General features: G+C 48.0%; 1 protein-coding gene across 4 annotated transcripts in view; it reads left to right on the forward strand.

Annotated features, from left to right (window-relative positions):
• Dpp6 (dipeptidyl peptidase like 6) overlaps positions 1 to 18,138 on the forward strand; it is an 866,060-nt gene that overhangs the window by 798,548 nt on the left and 49,374 nt on the right. For all 4 annotated transcript variants that reach the window (XM_041640587.1, XM_041640589.1, XM_041640586.1 and 1 more), the window contains exons 13-16: positions 7,713 to 7,820; positions 9,620 to 9,711; positions 12,033 to 12,080; positions 13,633 to 13,751. In XM_041640587.1, the coding sequence (XP_041496521.1) occupies positions 7,713 to 7,820; positions 9,620 to 9,711; positions 12,033 to 12,080; positions 13,633 to 13,751 (367 nt within the window). The remainder of the gene's footprint in view (positions 1 to 7,712; positions 7,821 to 9,619; positions 9,712 to 12,032; positions 12,081 to 13,632; positions 13,752 to 18,138) is intronic.

The following is an 18,138-nucleotide window of genomic DNA, read 5'->3' on the forward strand; positions in this document are numbered from 1 at the left end:
ACAGAGATCCGCCTGCCTCTGCCTCCCAGGTGTCCACATTGAAAGGAGGGAATTCTCCCTGTTTTCAAAAAGGAGAATGTTAAATTGTTTCTGTTCTCAGATGGCATAATCTTATTGTAGTAAATTCTAAAGATTTTAAACACACATACACTCATATATATATATATATATATACACATATATCCTAATGTATATATATATATATATATATTAGAATAAAGACAGTGAAAGTACAGGATACATAATCAATGTACAAAAATCAGTAACATTTCTTCAACAGGATTCTCTGAACTCCGCCTAATGTTTGGCTGTGAGTCTCTGCATCTGTTTCTACCGTTGCTGGATGAAGCCTCTCTGATGACGATTGGGCTGGAGACCAATCTATGAGGATAGCGGAGTGTTATTAGGCATCATTGCATTGACATTTTTTTCCATCAGTAGTGTTTAGTTCTATCCTAGGGCTCTAAGCCATTCAGCCTTTGGGTCCTGGTGCTCCAGGCATCATCAGGGGTGAGTTCACTCTCGTGCCATGGGTCTCAGGCTGGACCAGTCATTGGTTGGCCACTCCCACAATCTCTGTTCTACTCTATCCCCAGCACATCCCATAGTCAAGCAGACTGTAGGTTCAACATTATATGGCTGGTTGGTGTCTCAATCCTTCTGCTAGGAGTCTTGCCTGATCCCAGGAGATGACCAGTTCTGAGACTCCTGCTGAAGAGAGGGCAAAAGGATTGTAGGACTCACAGGGTCACAGACACCACAAGAAAACCCACAGAATCAACTAACCTGGATTCATAGGTGCTCTCAGAGACTGAACTGACACCCAGGGAGCCTGCCTGGGACTGACCTAGGCCCTCTGCACATATGTGACAGTTATGTAGCTTGGTCATTTTGTGTGACACCTAAAAGTGGGATCAGGAGCTGTCTCTGACTATTTTACTGTCTTTTGGGACCCTATTCCTCATACTTGGTTGCCTGGCTTAGCCTTAATATACGAAGAGGTGTTTAGTCTTACTACAATTTGATATGCCATGTTTTGTCGATATTCATGGGAGGCCTGCCCTTTTCTGATAGAAGTGGAGGAGGAGTGGATGGGAGAGGGGAGGCAGAGGGGAGGTGGGGGAGACACTGGGAGGAAAGGGAGGAGGGGAAACTGTGGTCGCAATGTAAAATGAAGGAATGAATTAATTTTTGAAAATCAGTGACATTTCTACATATAGACAAAAATCTGAAAAGAAAACAATTCCTTTTACAAAATCTGTGAAAATAATAAAATACTTAGGAATAAGCTTAACCAAAGAGTCAAAGATCTGTTCACTGAAAACTAAAAAATATTGGTGAAAGAAATTGAAAAAAGACACAGATGAAAAGATGTTCTGTGTTTGTTGATTAGAAGACAAACATTGATAAGAAGCCCACACTATCAAGAATGGCCCATGATGCCCTGTCGTCCCTACCAAGAGTCTAAGGTACTTTACAAAGAGGTAGAAAAGCCCTAAACCTGTGGTGATTGACATTGGTGGTCAGCTTGACAAGACCTGAAATCCCCTTGGAGACAGGTCTCTGGGCACATGCGAAGACCCACCACGAAACCAGGCAGCCCCAATGTGCAGTGAAGACCCACTGCCAAACCAGGCAGCCCCAGTGCTCAATGAAGACCTACTGCCAAACCAGGCAGCCCCAGTGCTCAATGAAGACCTACTGCCAAACCAGGCAGCCCCAGTGCTCAATGAAGACCTACTGCCAAACCAGGCAGCCCCAATGTGCAGTGAAGACCCACTGCCAAACCAGGCAGCCCCAGTGCTCAATGAAGACCTACTGCCAAACCAGGCAGCCCCAGTGCTCAATGAAGACCCACTGCCAAACCAGGCAGCCCCAGTGCTCAATGAAGACCCACTGCCAAACCAGGCAGCCCCTTTCTACAGCTAGAGCCCTGGTCTGAATAACAAAGAAGACGTAAGCTGAACACCAGCACTCAACGATCTCTTCTTCCTGGCTGCGGATGCTGTGAGGACAGATGTTCATACTCCTGCTGCCATACTGTCCTGGGATGTCCTGTCCATCTGAATCAGAATAAACCTCCCTGAAGTCACTTTTCATGAGGTCATTTTACAACAGAAATTAAAAACTAATACACATGAGATAGGAAGTTAATACTTAAATATATCAGGAATAGAAACAGCTCAAAACTTTGACTTTACATGTATGTGTATACCTGAGCACACATATATGACACCATTTGCATGCAATATCTACAAAAGACAGAAGATGATATCAGATCCCTTGGAACTGGAGTTACAAACAGGCAGTTGTAAACTGCCTTATGAGGTGAGCTCCCCCCTTGTGTCTCAGCCAATGCTCCTAATTGTTGAGTCATCTCTCCAGTCCAAAGAGACAACTCAATTTTAGAAAATTATATATAGCTCTATGTCAAAATAGAAAAAAAATTGATATGCATGTTTCAAAAGAAGATGACACAAATGACCAAAAGATACATGGAAAATGCTCTCCATCACCAGGGTGAAGTCACAAAGTGAACTAACCGCACAGCTGGCAGGTATTACCAAAAAGACAAAAGATGTGTATTAGCGACAATACGGAGATGCAGGGAACCCTGAGAGCCAATTAGCAAGAGTGTAATTCAGGAACATCTCTGTGGAAAATACACGGAGGGTCCTCAAACAGCTAAAACTAAAATCCCTTTGCTAGGTGCATGTCACATTCTGTATGACACAGAAATGACTTCCGTGTCACGACATCACAGTGCACAACAGCCAGGACTACCTGACTGTCCATCAGGAGACAGAGAGGTGAGGAAGGAAACACGGATAGAACTAGAGGATGCAGATAAGTGGCTGAAGCTGGGCAGAGGGGTGAACACTCGGGACGTCAGTTATTCATCGTAGCTGCAGCAAAATACCTGACAAACTTGAGGAAGGAAGAGTTTATTTGGGCTTAGGTGTTGAAGTGATACAATCCACCATGGCAGGACGTCATGGCAGCTGGTCACATGCCTGTATCCACAGTCGGGAAGCAGAGAGATAAATGCTGGTACTCAGTGAGCTTCCTCCTTTCTCTCTCTTTATTCAGGCTGGGAACCCAGACCACCGATGGTGTCACCCACAGAGAGTCTTCCAGCAGTTAATCCTGTTGGGAAACACCTCACTGACAGACCCCAAGTTTTACCTCACCAATGTTCTGGGTGGTTCATAATCCAGGAAAGTTGGCAGTCAGATTAACCACCATTGACTGCTTGTTCTCCTTCAAAGGACAGATCGGTAGCTATTGGGAGTGGGTGATGCTGCGGGAATGTTGGTTGGTTTCAGCTTGTTTTCAGGACAGGTCAGCTCAGGAGATTCTAATGCACAGCACAGCTCAGTAGTTAATGTGCTGTGTTCTTTACATCTACACAGGGCTGGAGGATGGCTCAGTGGTTAAGAGCACTGGTTGCTCCTGCAGAGGACCCAGGTGTGATTCCTAGCAGCCACATGGCAGCTCACCAGCCATCTGTAACTCCAGTTCCAGGGGATCTGATGCCCCCTTTCTGGCCTCCAAGGGCTTCTGCAGGCCCATGGTGCACATAGACTCATGCAGGCTCATAGACATAAATTTAAAGAAAGTGAGATTTATTAGTAGATTCCAACTATGCTTGAAATTATAAGGTTATAATGTATGCATTCATTAACTCCATTTGGTCATTCTTCAATGCATACATATTTCAAAATCATGTTTTTATTCAATAAATATAAATTTTGTCAATTAAAGAATTTTAGCTATAAAAAATGAATCAGCTTACTCTCCATCAGCATATGTTACATGTGCAATGTACCAGGATATCGATCCTTTATCAAGGTCTACTAATACTCCATTGCATAAATACACTGCCCTCGACACAATCACCTCTTACCAAGGTAGGGCCATGGGAATTTTAGAAATATAAGTAAAGAATATGAAGATGCATAAAAAAAATAACAGGACAGAAACTATAGAAAGTACCAGGAGGGCATTCCAGTGAATGAAAGCCTGAAATCCCCTGTGTTTATTTTTCCACAGCTTTTATACCCAACGTAAAAAAAAACTTTGTAAACATGATACATAGGATAACTCACACAGTCAATCACTTTATCACTCTGAAACATGAAATCATTAGCATTCTATAGTCTAGGGAGCGAAGCTGCTCTAGGTCACAGGTTCTGAAGACCGCCCTTCCCCAGGTGACCTCATAGTTACAAAAGAAGGGGCAGAAGTCCGTTTGCACATCCTGACTACCTGTCAGGGTGATATGAAGCTATCTTAACTTTGGGACTGTAACTATGCTTGTCAATCTCCAGACTCTCTGACTGTCAGACAAGGTGGAAATGGGCCTGCAGTTTTCGGCCTCTACAGACATGCTGTCCTGGGGGTCTGGGGACAGATCCTCCAGCTGTCCACTGTCTTCCTCTTCAGCATGGCGGAGTGGCCACAGAACCAACACCAGCTGGATTTTCCTATATTTTCTGACTGAACATCTCACCATGCAGAAGAAAGCCACCAGCTCAGACCTGGGTGTGAATTCTGAACCCCTGAACAGTGCTCGGGGAACCAGCAGCATGAATACAGAGGAACAGTGGCGTTAAATTAATTATTTTTGCTGTCTTAAAATGTAAATTTCCAATTAACCAGGCAAGTAGCTGATATTTGAAGAAGCAATCGCATTAAATGTGAGAGGAACCAGAGCTAAAGAAGGCACAGCGCCGTGAACACCCATTTCAGTAAATGCTTTATTAAAAGTACCATGTTCCCTATAAGGGCACTCAAAGACAGGTGTTTCCATCCTGGGCTGCCCTGAGAAGCCACAGTGAGGCTATCTACACACCATGGTCCTAAACCCTGCGAGTTGGCCAGGGCTGCCATGACAAGCCTCAGTAAGGCTGACTGCCCACATACCATGATCTGAGACTCTATAAGGGGGTCATAACTACTTAAGCTCTAGAGGAATCCAAGTTCAAATAGTTTCCAGATGTATCTATTTCCCCTAAAGGGAAATTTTGGAATTGATCTGCATCCTTAATGCTGTGGTGCTGCAGGGCATCATGGGAGCCTATGTAAGGTTGAGCTGCCATAAGCTGCCAGGAAGCCACTGGCTGCCCCTTCAGGATCATGAGCAGTTCTTATCAGAGGCCACAGGCATGACTTAGGGAGATCCACTGAGGCCATACTCCACTATCCAGCCACCTTCTCTGTGTTACAACAGCTTCCCGCACACATCCCAGGAGACCCTGTGGACCCAGGGGGTCCTGTCTGCTCCAAATGACAAGTTTCCCCATTGTGCTGCTAGCAGGGTGGTTGGACCACAGCAGTGCTACTGGCCTCGGTGACCATAGCCATCGCAAGCCCAGACCTCGTCGCCTGCTCTCTTCTCTCCATCTCCTTCCTGGAGCCACAGAGACTGTACTCCTGGAAGGCTGCTGTGGAGAGAGTTGGGCCAGTGAGGCAGCACAGCCAGAAAACCAGACTCTCCCAACATCAAAGGAGAGGCAGAACTGGTATTAAAATCCTGGTGCTCACATCAAAAAAGCCTTGCCCTTTGTCACTAAAAGTTTTTTTTTACTGAACTGAAGAGATAGCTCAGCCAGTAAAGGGCTTGTCATGTGAGCATGAAGAGCTGGGTTCAACACCCAGAATCTATACAAACAACACAAGGCATTGTGGGACAAGTTTGCAATCCAGACACTGGGAAGGTGGAGATAGGAGGATCCCTGGAATTCACTGACCATTCAGCCTAGCCAAATCAGCACACCCCAGGCCAGTGAGAGACTCTGTCACAGAACACAGAGTGACAGTGTCCTGAGGGAGGACAGTCAAGATTGACGTCCAGTCTCCAGTGCGCGCACGCACACGCACGCGCACACACACACACACTTACTACATGAGCGGGTTTCCAAAGACTGGCGGATGCCTTCCTCGGCACATTCTGGAAGGTTCTGGAGAGCAGTGGGCCAGTGACCTCAGAAGCTGAGGCCTCCTCAATATGAGTACCATGCTTCTGTCCAGAATTAATCATATCACATTTAATCTTTGTCCAAAGTGCAAACATGTCCCCCCAAAAACTAGGGTGCTCTTGCCTCGGCCATCCACGGTTGGCAAACAGAAGTTCATCTCAAAAGCCAAATTAATGGCTGCTCTTTCCCACTCCCTCTCCTGTTAAATACCACACTCCCAGCTCTAAATAGAAAAATCAATATTTGCAGATTAAAGGTTTCATTTTATTGCAAATATTCATGAAGATTAAATGTCATTTTAATCACATGTTAGTTCATTGCTCTGAGCACATCGTATTTGCATGTGTTTCTTCACTGTGGGGAAATGAGTTTTTCCTGGGCCAGCTGCGTTTTGTTTACTGTTTGTCCTCGTGCTTGCATTAGCAGGCACTTCCTGAATCACAATATAGATACACCTGAGCCATAATTGGAGGAGTCAGCTAGTTGGCGTTAACTGACGGAAACCTCCAGACTTTGGCTTCAGAGTGTAGAAGAGATGCTACCGAACCAAAATCTCTCTCTGCCCATCAGTGGCCACTCCCCACAGGACGGGCTAAGGGCTGCAAGTACCTGCCTGCTCACTGTTAGGGTGCAGGAATAGAGCACAGTAGCAGGACACCCCTCAGGCCTTACTTTCAGCTGTCGCCCTGACCCCAGGGTTGATTTCAGGGTGAAGGGACTGTTGCTCAAATGGATGCACCATCTAGCAGCTGCCTCTCTGGGGTGTCCCTAGCGAGAGCCAGGCCCGAAAGGGTTCTGTCTGCTGTCTGCTGTCTGCTGTATTAAAATAGATACAACTGGTCCATTGGGCGTGCCTCCTCAATGGCTGAATCAGTGTGAGAGAGACTTTATTAAGGAAAGAAGACAGCACTAGAAGAGAGGAGAGCGCTGTCTCTGACTGTCTCTGACTGCTCTTCCCATTTGCCTTTGAGCTGTTGTGCGGCAAAAGTCAGTACAGCAGCTTTGCATGCTCGGGCCTTCACAGCAACGACTGAAGTCCAGTGCGTGTCCTCGGGCCTAGTTCCCACTCATGAAGTGTGCTTGATGTGTGCAGAAGCCCATTTCCTCACGGATCTTTGCATGCTGTGGGCAGCAGTGTTATCTGACTCTGCCCCGGAATGTGATTTGCAAGTGTGTGGGGGCGGTAAATGCACATGTTTGTAGGTGTACACAGGTGTCCACATGAGTGTGTGCATGTGAAGGCCAGAGGCTGACATCAGGTATCTTCCCCAGATGTTCTCCCCCTTATTTTAGAGATGGGATCCCTCACTGAACCTGGAGCTCAGCAAACACATTAGGCTGACTGGCTGGTAAACATGGGGGATCCACTTGTCCCTGCTCCCACAGCACTAGGGTCGCAGACTCTTGCTGCCGCTCCCTGCTTTTCACGTGGTTCTGGTGATCTGAAGCCAGGTCCTCGTGCTTGTACATCAGGCGCTCTGCCAACTGAGCCATCTCCAGCCCTGCTCTGTGAATTTGGGTGCCCTTTTCTGTCCCTTTCTCCCTCTGCTTTTAGAAAACCCAAACCCACTCTGTAGTCCCAAAGAGAGTGAAAAGCACATGCAGAACCCCCACTTCAGTTCCCTCCCTCATTAGAAATCACACATGAAATACCTGAGGGTGCCCTTCCCCCTACTCGCTCTACATGCTCCCATCGGCTTGTGTTGACAGACAGGTCACCTCTGTCCACAGAATGAAGAACCTGTGTTCTCCAAGGACGGCCGCAAGTTCTTCTTTGTCAGAGCGATCCCACAAGGGGGCCGGGGGAAGTTCTACCACATCACCGTGTCATCGTCCCAGGTAACACTACTTTGTGTGCTGTTGTGCTATTGGTAGACTAGCCTCATGGTGAGCACACCCTAAGGAGCCCAGGAGGCTGATGTTCACAGATGGCTTCCAAGGGTGAGGGCAGCATGCCATTTGTCCAAATGCAGAGACTCTGAGCCGGGCAGTGGCTGGAGTCAAGACCATGAGCATGGGATATGACATTCCTAGCAACAATAGAGGGATCCAGGAACTAGCAATGAGGATTCAAGATGTCCTTCTTGACACTCCCCTTCTCTCAAGGCTGCTGCTCCAGGTCCTTCATAAGTCTCCCCCTAACCCCAGTGCTGCTGCTACCAAGAGCCAGAAGCATTTCTGATCTTAATGATACTGTAGCTGCCACTCACACTCACCTGTCCTGGTCAGGTGACTTAGGATAAGTGCTGCTGGGCAGGGAAGTGGATATCTGGGAATGCTGCCTACAAGCACGGTCACCATGGGAATAGCTGCCTGGACACTGAGTTTTGAGATCTCTGCCCTGAGATGGATGGTGGGACGGATGGGCAAGTACTAGGCTCTCTGTGTCACCAGCCCCATCCTCTGTGTGCAGGTTTTATTTTAAGGTTAATTAAAGTGATGAAAAATGGGAGCAAGTATGTAAGATATAATTAAGAAGAAGGCTGTTTGGAAACACTGTGGATAAGAAATGAGAGGTACATTTATACGGTGTGGACCCAGAAGAAAACCACAGAACAGTACCCTCAAGGAATATCTGGGAGGGAGGAAAGAAGGACCCCAAAATGTCTTGGGTCGAAATGATGACTACTTCCGGCTTAGGCAGGCATTTCTGTTTTCTAGTCACTTAATCACATGACTTACAGGATGTCCAAAACCTGATTTGATTTGTTAACATTCTCACTGGGGCCATTTTAAGCAAGATTTTAAAAATTATGATGCTTGCATTCAATCCCAGTTTCTAAATTCTTGTAGATGATCAGAAGTTGCTGAGAATTCCTTAGCATCCATCAGAAAGTGGTACCCCGCCTTGCTCTAGGCATCCACTCTTGCCCTGGCCTCTGCTTGCAAGCCGAGGACTGCCTGAGGCTGCACTGTTTTCCTGAATCCACAGACATGTGTGTATGCGCGCATGTGCGTGCACACACACAAACACACACACACACATGGTCTGCAGCTTCAAGTGTTGGCCTCCATCACTTGAGCTAGGCTCTATCCCCACCACACTGGCTCCCCAGAGTATATGCCATTCAGAACAGCCGTCCACAGTTACACCTCAGCATCCCAGCTGATAATTTGAATGCTGCCTGCACCTGGTACTATGGTGGCAGGTCTGAGTGACTAGAGTACAGAGCTCTGGGAGACACTTGAGAAGTACGCTAGCTAGAAGGAGTCAGCCAGTCCCTGTGGCACCTGGACCCCAGCAAGAATGACAGAGACGATCCGAAGAACTGCACTGAGGTCATCCCTCCCAGCTCCTTCCTGATTTTGCCTCATTTCATCCTTTCCCCTACACTCTCTTTCCTCCATCCTGGGCCCTAACACAAACATTAAATTCACAAGTACATGTGTATCTGTAGAACGTGGGATGTGGTACCAGGGACAAACCCTGCAGAGGGACCAAGTGATACTGCCATCAGTGACACTCAGACCAGGGAGTGGGCATCAGAGTCCATCACAGACAATGCTGAATTCAAGCCAAGCCACACACAAAAGAGAAGTAGGAAGGGGTTGGGTATGGCCTCATCCTGACAGGCTCCAGAGTGAGGCACCAAGGCTGTAGCCCAGCATCTCCTCTTAAAATCTTGTCTGTATTTCAGCCCAACAGCAGCAATGACAACATCCAGTCCATCACCTCTGGGGACTGGGATGTGACCAAGATCCTGTCCTATGATGAGAAGAGGAACAAGATGTGAGTAGGAACTGGGGACTGGGTCCCAGGAGCTGCCTCTTACTGCTAGCAGATGCACTTGTTTTTAGTCAGATATACTGGAAGAAGAAAAAGCACAACTCAGGAGGCCTCCTCTGCCCCCTAGATCATAGCACTCATTCTTTCTTCATTGTGAGCCCAGGTACTGACTCAGCCAACCCCCAAAGCTACAAGGCATGGTGACAAAGGGAAGCTTGTACACACCAGTGAGGCGACATGGATTCACAGAGATAGCCACGCAGTATCAACTGTTTACTGAGTCCCTGTAGACCCGGGCACAGGCTTAGGGCATGCCCAGGATGATCTCACTATTATGGTGGTTGTTAGGATAGGTATGCTTGCCCATTTAAAGACAAACTAAACATGTGCTGGGAAGATGGTTCCATTGTTGAAGTGCTTGCTGTGTAAGCATGAAGACCTGAGTTCAATCCCCAGGATCCACATAAAAAGCCAGGCATGGTGGCATGTGCTTGTAATCCCAGTGCTGGGGAGGTGGGGTGCTGGAGCTCAATGGTCAACAAGTCTCATCTAATCAGTAAGCCAAGTGCCAATGTGAAATCCTGTCTCAAAACCAGGCTGGGCGTTGGTTGCGCATGCCTTTAATCCCAGCACTCGGGAGGCAGAGACAGATGAATCCCTGTGAGTTCGAAGCCAACCTGGTCTACAAGAGCTAGTTTCAGGACAGCCAGGACTATTACACAGGAAAACCCTGTCTCGAAAAACAAGAAAAAGAAAGAAAGAAAGAGAACTAGATGGACAGATCCTGAGAAATGATACCCAAGGTCAGTCCATGGCCTCTGCAAGCAAGCGCACACACGTGCACCTGTATATACATATACTTGCATGCACACATGCATGCACCTATGTGCACATACACACATAAAATAAAAATAAATACCAAAGTGAAAAGACATTAAGCTGCTTTCTCTGTCTTATTCAGTTGCTGACAGAGGGGAGCTGGGCTTTACTGTGTAGGAGTCCAGGCCCAGTCCCGTACCTGATGCCTCTTGGCCTCGCTGCTCACCCGGGGGTCACTCTCAGGCTTAGGAGAAAACCAGAAGACATGCATTCCCCAGACAAGTTTTTATGGGGTCGTATAAAGTCTTCTCTAGTCCTTGCCCATCAGGAGGTTTCTAATCTGTAGGAAAGGAAGACGCCGTGTTCACATCTAGGTGTGTACTGACCCATGTTCACATCTAGGTGTATACTGACCCATGTTCACATCTAGGTGTGTACTGACCCCATGTTCACATCTAGGTGTGTACTGACCCATGTTCACATCTAGGTGTGTACTGACCCCATGGTCACATCTAGGTGTGTACTGACCCATGGTCACACCTAGGGTGTACTGACCCCATGGTCACACCTAGGTGTGTACTGACCCATGTTCACATCTAGGTGTGTACTGACCCCATGGTCACATCTAGGTGTGTACTGACCCATGTTCACATCTAGGTGTGTACTGACCCCATGGTCACACCTAGGTGTGTACTGACCCATGTTCACATCTAGGTGTGTACTGACCCATGTTCACATCTAGGTGTGTACTGACCCATGTTCACATCTAGGTGTGTATTGACCCATGTTCACATCTAGGTGTGTACTGACCCCCATGTTCACATCTAGGTGTGTACTGACCCATGTTCACACCTAGGTGTGTACTGACCCATGTTCACACCTAGGTGTGTACTGACCCCATGTTCACACCTAGGTGTGTACTGACCCCATGTTCACACCTAGGTGTGTACTGACCCCATGGTTACATCTAGGTGTGTACTGACCCATGGTCACACCTAGGTGTGTACTGACCCCATGGTCACATTTAGGTGAGTATTGACCCATGTTCACATCTAGGTGTGTACTGACCCCATGTTCACACCTAGGTGTGTACTGACCCCATGTTCACTTCTAGGTGTATACTGACCCCGTGTTCACACCTAAGTGTGTACTGACCCCATGTTAACACCTAAGTGTGTACTGACCCCGTGTTCACACCTAGGTGTGTACTGAACCATGGTCACATCTGTTTGTATACTGCTGCTGCCCTCACTGCTGTACAGAACCAAGAGCTTTGGGACCAGGGCCAGCGCAGGAGGTACCTGATGCTGACAGCGTGTCCCTCTGCCTGTAGCATCTGGTTTTCCCCTGCTGTGATCATGAGTGTGCCCAGACCTAATGTGAGCATTGCTTTTTATGTGGGCCACAGTCCCTGAGAGACAATGTGAAGATGCCGGGGTTGGGCTTGTGGCCTGCACTTGTGCCCTGAGGCAAACTGACTGTGTATACCTTTCCCATCTCCACAGCTATTTCCTGAGCACAGAGGATCTGCCACGGAGACGACAGCTCTACAGGTAACTGACTTGCAGGCCGGCAGAGGCCTGCTGGCTGCACTGTCCCACAGCTCCGCTGCAGATAGGAGACAGCAAGGGCAGCTGAGTAACTAGAAGGTGTGGAGAGAGAGAAGTGGTGCAGAAGCCACCCAACCCAAGGCCTCAAGTCCTATTTCTGCTTTGGCCAAATTGGTACACACACACACTTCTTTTCTCCTCTTGAAGGACTCTGCCTGTCTTGCCCCTATATTCAAGTGTTACGTGGCAGATTGTCCCCATCAGTGTGTTTTGAGGACAGCTGCATCTCGGACTCCACCAGTGGCTGAGTAGAAAGGAGGCTGGCTTTGCTATCTCCCCCCATGCCCAAGTTCCACGACCTCAAATGATGTAGAAACTGGATAAACAATCTTGGAACCCAGAAAGAGACCAAATCTAAGGTCACGGTCTCAACAGTTCATCCTGTTAACCACCCCTTACTGACCTCATGGGAGAGGTAAACTTGATTTTTATTAGTTTGGGGGAGAGGAGAAGGAACAATGGGTGTTTCTAGACACTTTGTAACTAGGAGAGCTGCAGCTGGCTGCTCCCTTAGTATACAATGATCACTGGGAGGGGCATCAGGCAGTACGAACCAGAGATGCTTGAGAAGTCCCCAGCGCACAGAGGTCTCCCCTCCAGCCAGTGAGCTCCATGCTGAGTTTAAAGCTGACATGCGTAGCCAGAATGGGCCTACTATGGTCATGAAAGTCAGGCTACCCCCTTTATAAAAAGCAGGAAGGCAGCCTGCTGCCCCTTCCCTGGGACCTGTAGCATCTGTCTCCTATGACACCTTCAGGTACAGCTCCACCTTGAAAGATATGCTTAGAGAGGAACGTTTCGATCTAGACGAAACCTGAGCGTGGTGGTCCCAGGTGGCATCTTCAGTTGCTCTCTCACTCCCATCATTCCCAAACAAGAAGCAACATCGCCACCCTTTCGCTGTCAGGAGAACTGCGTTCTGGAAGCAATCAGTGCTAGTCCCTTGACGTTCATAGAGCTCCTTCCCATTGCTCTTGGCACTCGAGGAACGTGGGAGTCAAAACTGCTCCCGAATTGCCACTCACATGGGTGGAAAGTTCTCCGTAATTATGCCCAAGACCACTGTAAGCACCGAAGAGTGATTATTCAAAGTGATGGCTCTCACGACTTCCTTAGGTGAAGCACCCACGGCACCGTCAGGTGAGGGTACCCGTGACAGCACTAACCAGATGACGATGGCAGCCTTGACCGTGTGATAGTACCATAACCAGACTGGGCAGTGGCATTCATAACTGTAGTCCCTACACCTTGGTCACACCTAGCCTGCAGTTTCACTGGTGGTCAAATAGTTGCCATCTGGGACTGGAAGGACTGAGAGGTCTCCGGAGTCTGTGAGTTAGGAAGGCTCCTAGGACGTGGAGTTAGGTATCCACGGGATGCTGATGGGAGTAAAGCGTAAGGGATTAGCAGCAGGAGTTACGGGGTAGCCTCAGAAAAGAGGTCCCTGCTAGTGCTCATCCCTGCCTCGGTTCTCACTGGCCCTTTGTTCTTCCAGCGCCAACACAGTCGATGACTTCAACAGGCAGTGTCTGTCCTGCGACCTCGTGGAGAACTGCACCTACTTTAGCGCATCCTTCAGCCATAACATGGACTTCTTCTTGCTCAAGTGCGAAGGTGAGTGGTCATCACCTCACACCCGTCTCAGGTGGATGCTGAGGTCTGCAGGCAGGAGCACAGATGGGTGTGATGGGAACATGGTGGACTGGGGGACCACGGGCACTACTCAGGAGGCAGGACCACATTCACCACATTCCCTGCAAAGACTAAAGCTCATGGGGCTGGGGGGTCTCTGTATTGACCTACATCACACCTCCCATTGTCCATAAAAAAAAAAACAGTAAACTCTGAGCTACTTGGGGTACCTAGCACATAACTGCGCCTGCGTTGTCTATAAAAATGAAAAAACAGTCCCAAGATCTAGCTTTCCAATATTGAGGTTTGGTTTATACAGAGAGCCACAGAAATATATAATGCAAGTTCTTAAAGCCCACTTTGTCGATCCCAAGCATACAAGTGATCGTGTGTGTGTGTGTGTGTGTGTGTGTGTGTGTATACCTGTATGCACATGTGTACTGTGATTCACAGGTAGAGGTCAGAGAACAACTTTAGGAAGTTGATTCTCTCCTTCCACCGTGTGAGTTCTAGGAATAGGACTCGAGTTGTCGGGCTAATGGCAAGCACTTTTGTCTGCTGAGTTATCTCACTGGCCTGTGTGCAAGTGTTTTTTTTTTTTTTATCACACCAACCAGAATATTGAACAAGTGACTTCAGAAAATGTTTTTGCATCTTGTTCTTGTCTGTTGGAATGATTGTAAAAAGGTAAGAAATAAATGTGGTCTTACACAAAGAAGTCTCAGAGAACTAGACCTATTGCGATCCCTTCAAGGGTGGGTACATGCGCTAAAGGAGGGGGGCTGAGATCAAGAGCAGGCCCCTCTCTTGCTAAAGTGGCAGTCCTGGCAGTCACAGGTAGAGGGGGATGATTTTGTGTGGCAGCGTCTTACATAGCCTGCTTGCTCCTGAATAGCTTGGAAACATGTGAAAAGCTGAGGCCCCCGACGTTCTTCCAAGATGAAGGTGATCCTGGTGCAGGCTTTCTAAAGCACATGAGTCCCCTGAAGCCTCCTGGGCCAAGCCCCCAACTCCTGGGCTTCTCAGACAGGTGCCTACAATAGGAGCTCAGTTTCCCATCTCTGTTGATGACTGAGGGTGTCCAGACTGTGGCACTACAGTATGTGCTAACACTTTCTAGTCCTGAGCAAGTCCAGTTCCAACTTTAGGGGATCAATGCCCGCCTCATGAATTTGTCCCCTATGAGAGTCTAGTTACCAAAAGCAAATGAGTGGAACTAGAAAAAAAATCATCCTGAGTGAGGTAATCCAGACCCAGAAAGAGAAATATGGCATTAGTTCACTTCTGAGTGGATATTAGCTGCTAAGTCAATGATAATCACGCTACAGTTTGGTCCAAAGGCAAATGGCAGTTTGTAAAAGTAAAGGGGGAAACCCCCATGTTAGGATGAAGTGGTGAGGTGTTTCATTTTAATTGGGCATGTTAGTTATGTGAGCCAAATGGGACTTTTGATTGCTGGACTTCAATATTTTGGTAGCTGGACCTTGGTGGTCAGCCTCTGGAGGAAGAAGGGGCAAAATAAGGGAATAGACCTTGGTGTTAGATACAGAATAAGGGACCAATGGGTACAAATAGATCTCATTAAAGAAAGAGAAATAGGCTGGGTGATGGTGGCGTGCCTTTAGTCCCAGTGCACAGAGCCAGAGTCAGGAGGATCTCTGAGTTTGAGGCCAGCCTGGTCTACAGAGTGAGTTTCTAAAATAAGGTGGAAAGTGATTGAAGATGGCCACCAATGTCAACCTCTGGCTTCCAGTTATGCAACATACTTATACATGTGAGCACAACACATATTCTAATAATGATAATAATAATAATTAGTAAAAAAAAAAAGTACTAAAACAAGGACCAGAAGACCAGCCCCACTTGGAGAGAAGTAGCTGGACAGAGGACTGAAGATGAGTCCAGGCTCGGTGAACACACATATCATGAGGACTCCATTGGAGATGTCGTGGGGATTGACTTGTGATGCCTGCCACATACCATGATGAGGGAGGAGCTGGCAGCCACCAGGCCTATCACATCCGAGATGTTCAGCCCCTGAGAACAAATGGATACCCCCTTTACAAAGTAAGCTTCGTATTCCAGTTCATCGGGGATTGCAGCGGCAAGCTGCACCCTAACCCACTCCTACTGCCGAGTGAGGCAAGGCAGGCTATGGTTACAGACCTAAACCCCTAAGGCATCATGGTCCCTTGAGATGAGAAAGCAGTACACCAGGAAGAGGCAGACATGAAGGCTGCTGCCTAACGGACTAGGCATGACGAGCCTAGACATCCCCCGAGGGCTTCTGATTCTAGTCCCCTCTGTCTGCTACGTGGCTTTTGGATTAGTCAGCGAACATCCTCCAAGGTGACTCATTATGTTGCACTTTGGATATAGAATGATCCCCAAGGTCCTATACTAAAGGCATGCTTAGCGCCCTGTAGAACTGTGGGGAGGTGAACCTTTAGGAGTGTGGACTAAAGGAAGAAGTTAGGTCATTGGGGGAATGCCCTTGAAAGAAACACTAGAGCCCTGGAACCTTCCTGTCTCCCTTTCACTTCCTAGGTTGCTATGAGCTAATAAACTGTGATCTGACGCCTTTCTACCTTGATGCTCAGGCTTCCCGTAGGCTCTGATACAAGGGAGCTAAGCAGCCGTGAACTGAAATCTGGGGCCATGACCTAAAATAAGCCTTTCTTCTTTACAAGCTGGAGTTTGGGCACAGCAACCAGCACCCTGCTCTGTGCTAAATCAGCAGTGTAAGCAGGAGTACCCGATTATCTGAGTCGCCCCAGAGCTGTGAAAATAATAAGTAGCCTGTGTCTTCATTGATAATGGTGTATCATCATCTTCAGACGTGTAGAATGGTATCAGCTCCCAGAACAGAGTTAAAAACAAATGGTTGGGATGGCAAAATGGCTCAGTAGGTGAAGGCACTTGCCGCCAAACCTGAAAACTGAGTTCTTTCCCTGGAATGTATATAATTGGTGGGAAGAGAGAACCACCTGGCTTCCCCCACCTTCCACATGCATGCTGTGACATATATATGCACACAAACCAAAGCAGCATTCAGAAATCATTTGATAAACATGAATGCCTTGGTTCTATAAGCTGCCTTGTCCTCTGGATGACTCTCACACTGAGTTTCTGAGGCATTAACCTTGGCTGCCCTTTTTAATGTTGAATTTGTCCGTGTGGATGTTTAAAACCAGGCTTGAGGCTCCTTGGAGCATTGCTAGTGGGTTCGTGAGAACATCTGCTCACTCTCTCAAACATTTGGAGAATTCCCTGTGAGGCTGTGTATACAAAGAGTAGGGAGGGGAATCCTGAGGCAGGCTGTGTGCTCAGTGGAAGTTCCATAAATAGTTCAGATTGTCTCCCTCATCCATAATGGAAGCCCAGCCCCCAGCAACATACCCAGTAAGACCATGCTACTCCTCGGTGACCATGAAGCAGATGTTTCCCGTGGTAAAGAAGCTACTCAGCATCCTGCTGGTACCTTCCCCACTAATGGACCAGTGGTGCGCTGGCCCTTGGTGGCTGTATACCTGCCCGTAGGATGAGAGGGTGTGTTCTACCTGTCTCACCTGAAACGTCCATTGAAAGCAGTGCCATTCTGTCTGAGAGCAGCGCCTTTAAAATATGTCCCTTCCTCTCCTCTCCAGACTGCTTGCTGTGGTAGGAAAGGCTTTGTTGCCAATCACTTTGTCGTGGGATCTCTGCCAGACTTTGCTCGTGGTTGGATGACTACAGTGTGTTTCACACTATGCATTTCCATGCGAGATGGCTTCCCAGAGCCATGTTTCCCTTCTCTGGGTATTTACAGAAGGAATAGAGAAATGAAAGATCAATAGTGTCCCTGAACCACTAGGGGGAAGGGAGCACAAACCTCAGGTGATGCTTTTGATGGTGAATATGAGTGGGTAGCACAGAACGAGAAAGCCAGGGCCAGGTATATGTGGTACCCTTGGTTAGAGAGGAGGCTGTGAGGGAACGGAGCGCGTGCTTAACTTCCAGAATGTGAGTTCTGAAACACCAGAAAAGGTAGAGGTGGCCAAGGCCAGGCAGGTGCAAGAGCTGACCGTGAGCCATGGGGTTAGGAGTTATAAGGATCCCACCCCGATCTCCAAGCCACCACCCACCAACAGTGCTCACGCACTTCAGGAGACCTGGCCATGGAGCCTTTAGAGTGGACTGTGAGCCCAAGCAGAAGGGAACATTGTTCAGGCTACCACCACTGTGAGTGACAGCCCACCTCATTGTCTCCACCCCTGGGGCACTGACACCAGCATCTTCAGCGACCAGTGTGAGTACAAAGACCCGGACATGAGAGCGCTAAGGACCAGCAATGCTTATGAGAACGGGGTGCAAAGAAGAGTACCCCAGG

The sequence above is a fragment of the Microtus oregoni genome, unplaced genomic scaffold (assembly GCF_018167655.1).
Source record: "Microtus oregoni isolate MIOR12 unplaced genomic scaffold, Mior012 000064F_ref0000363, whole genome shotgun sequence".
NCBI lineage: Eukaryota > Metazoa > Chordata > Mammalia > Rodentia > Cricetidae > Microtus > Microtus oregoni.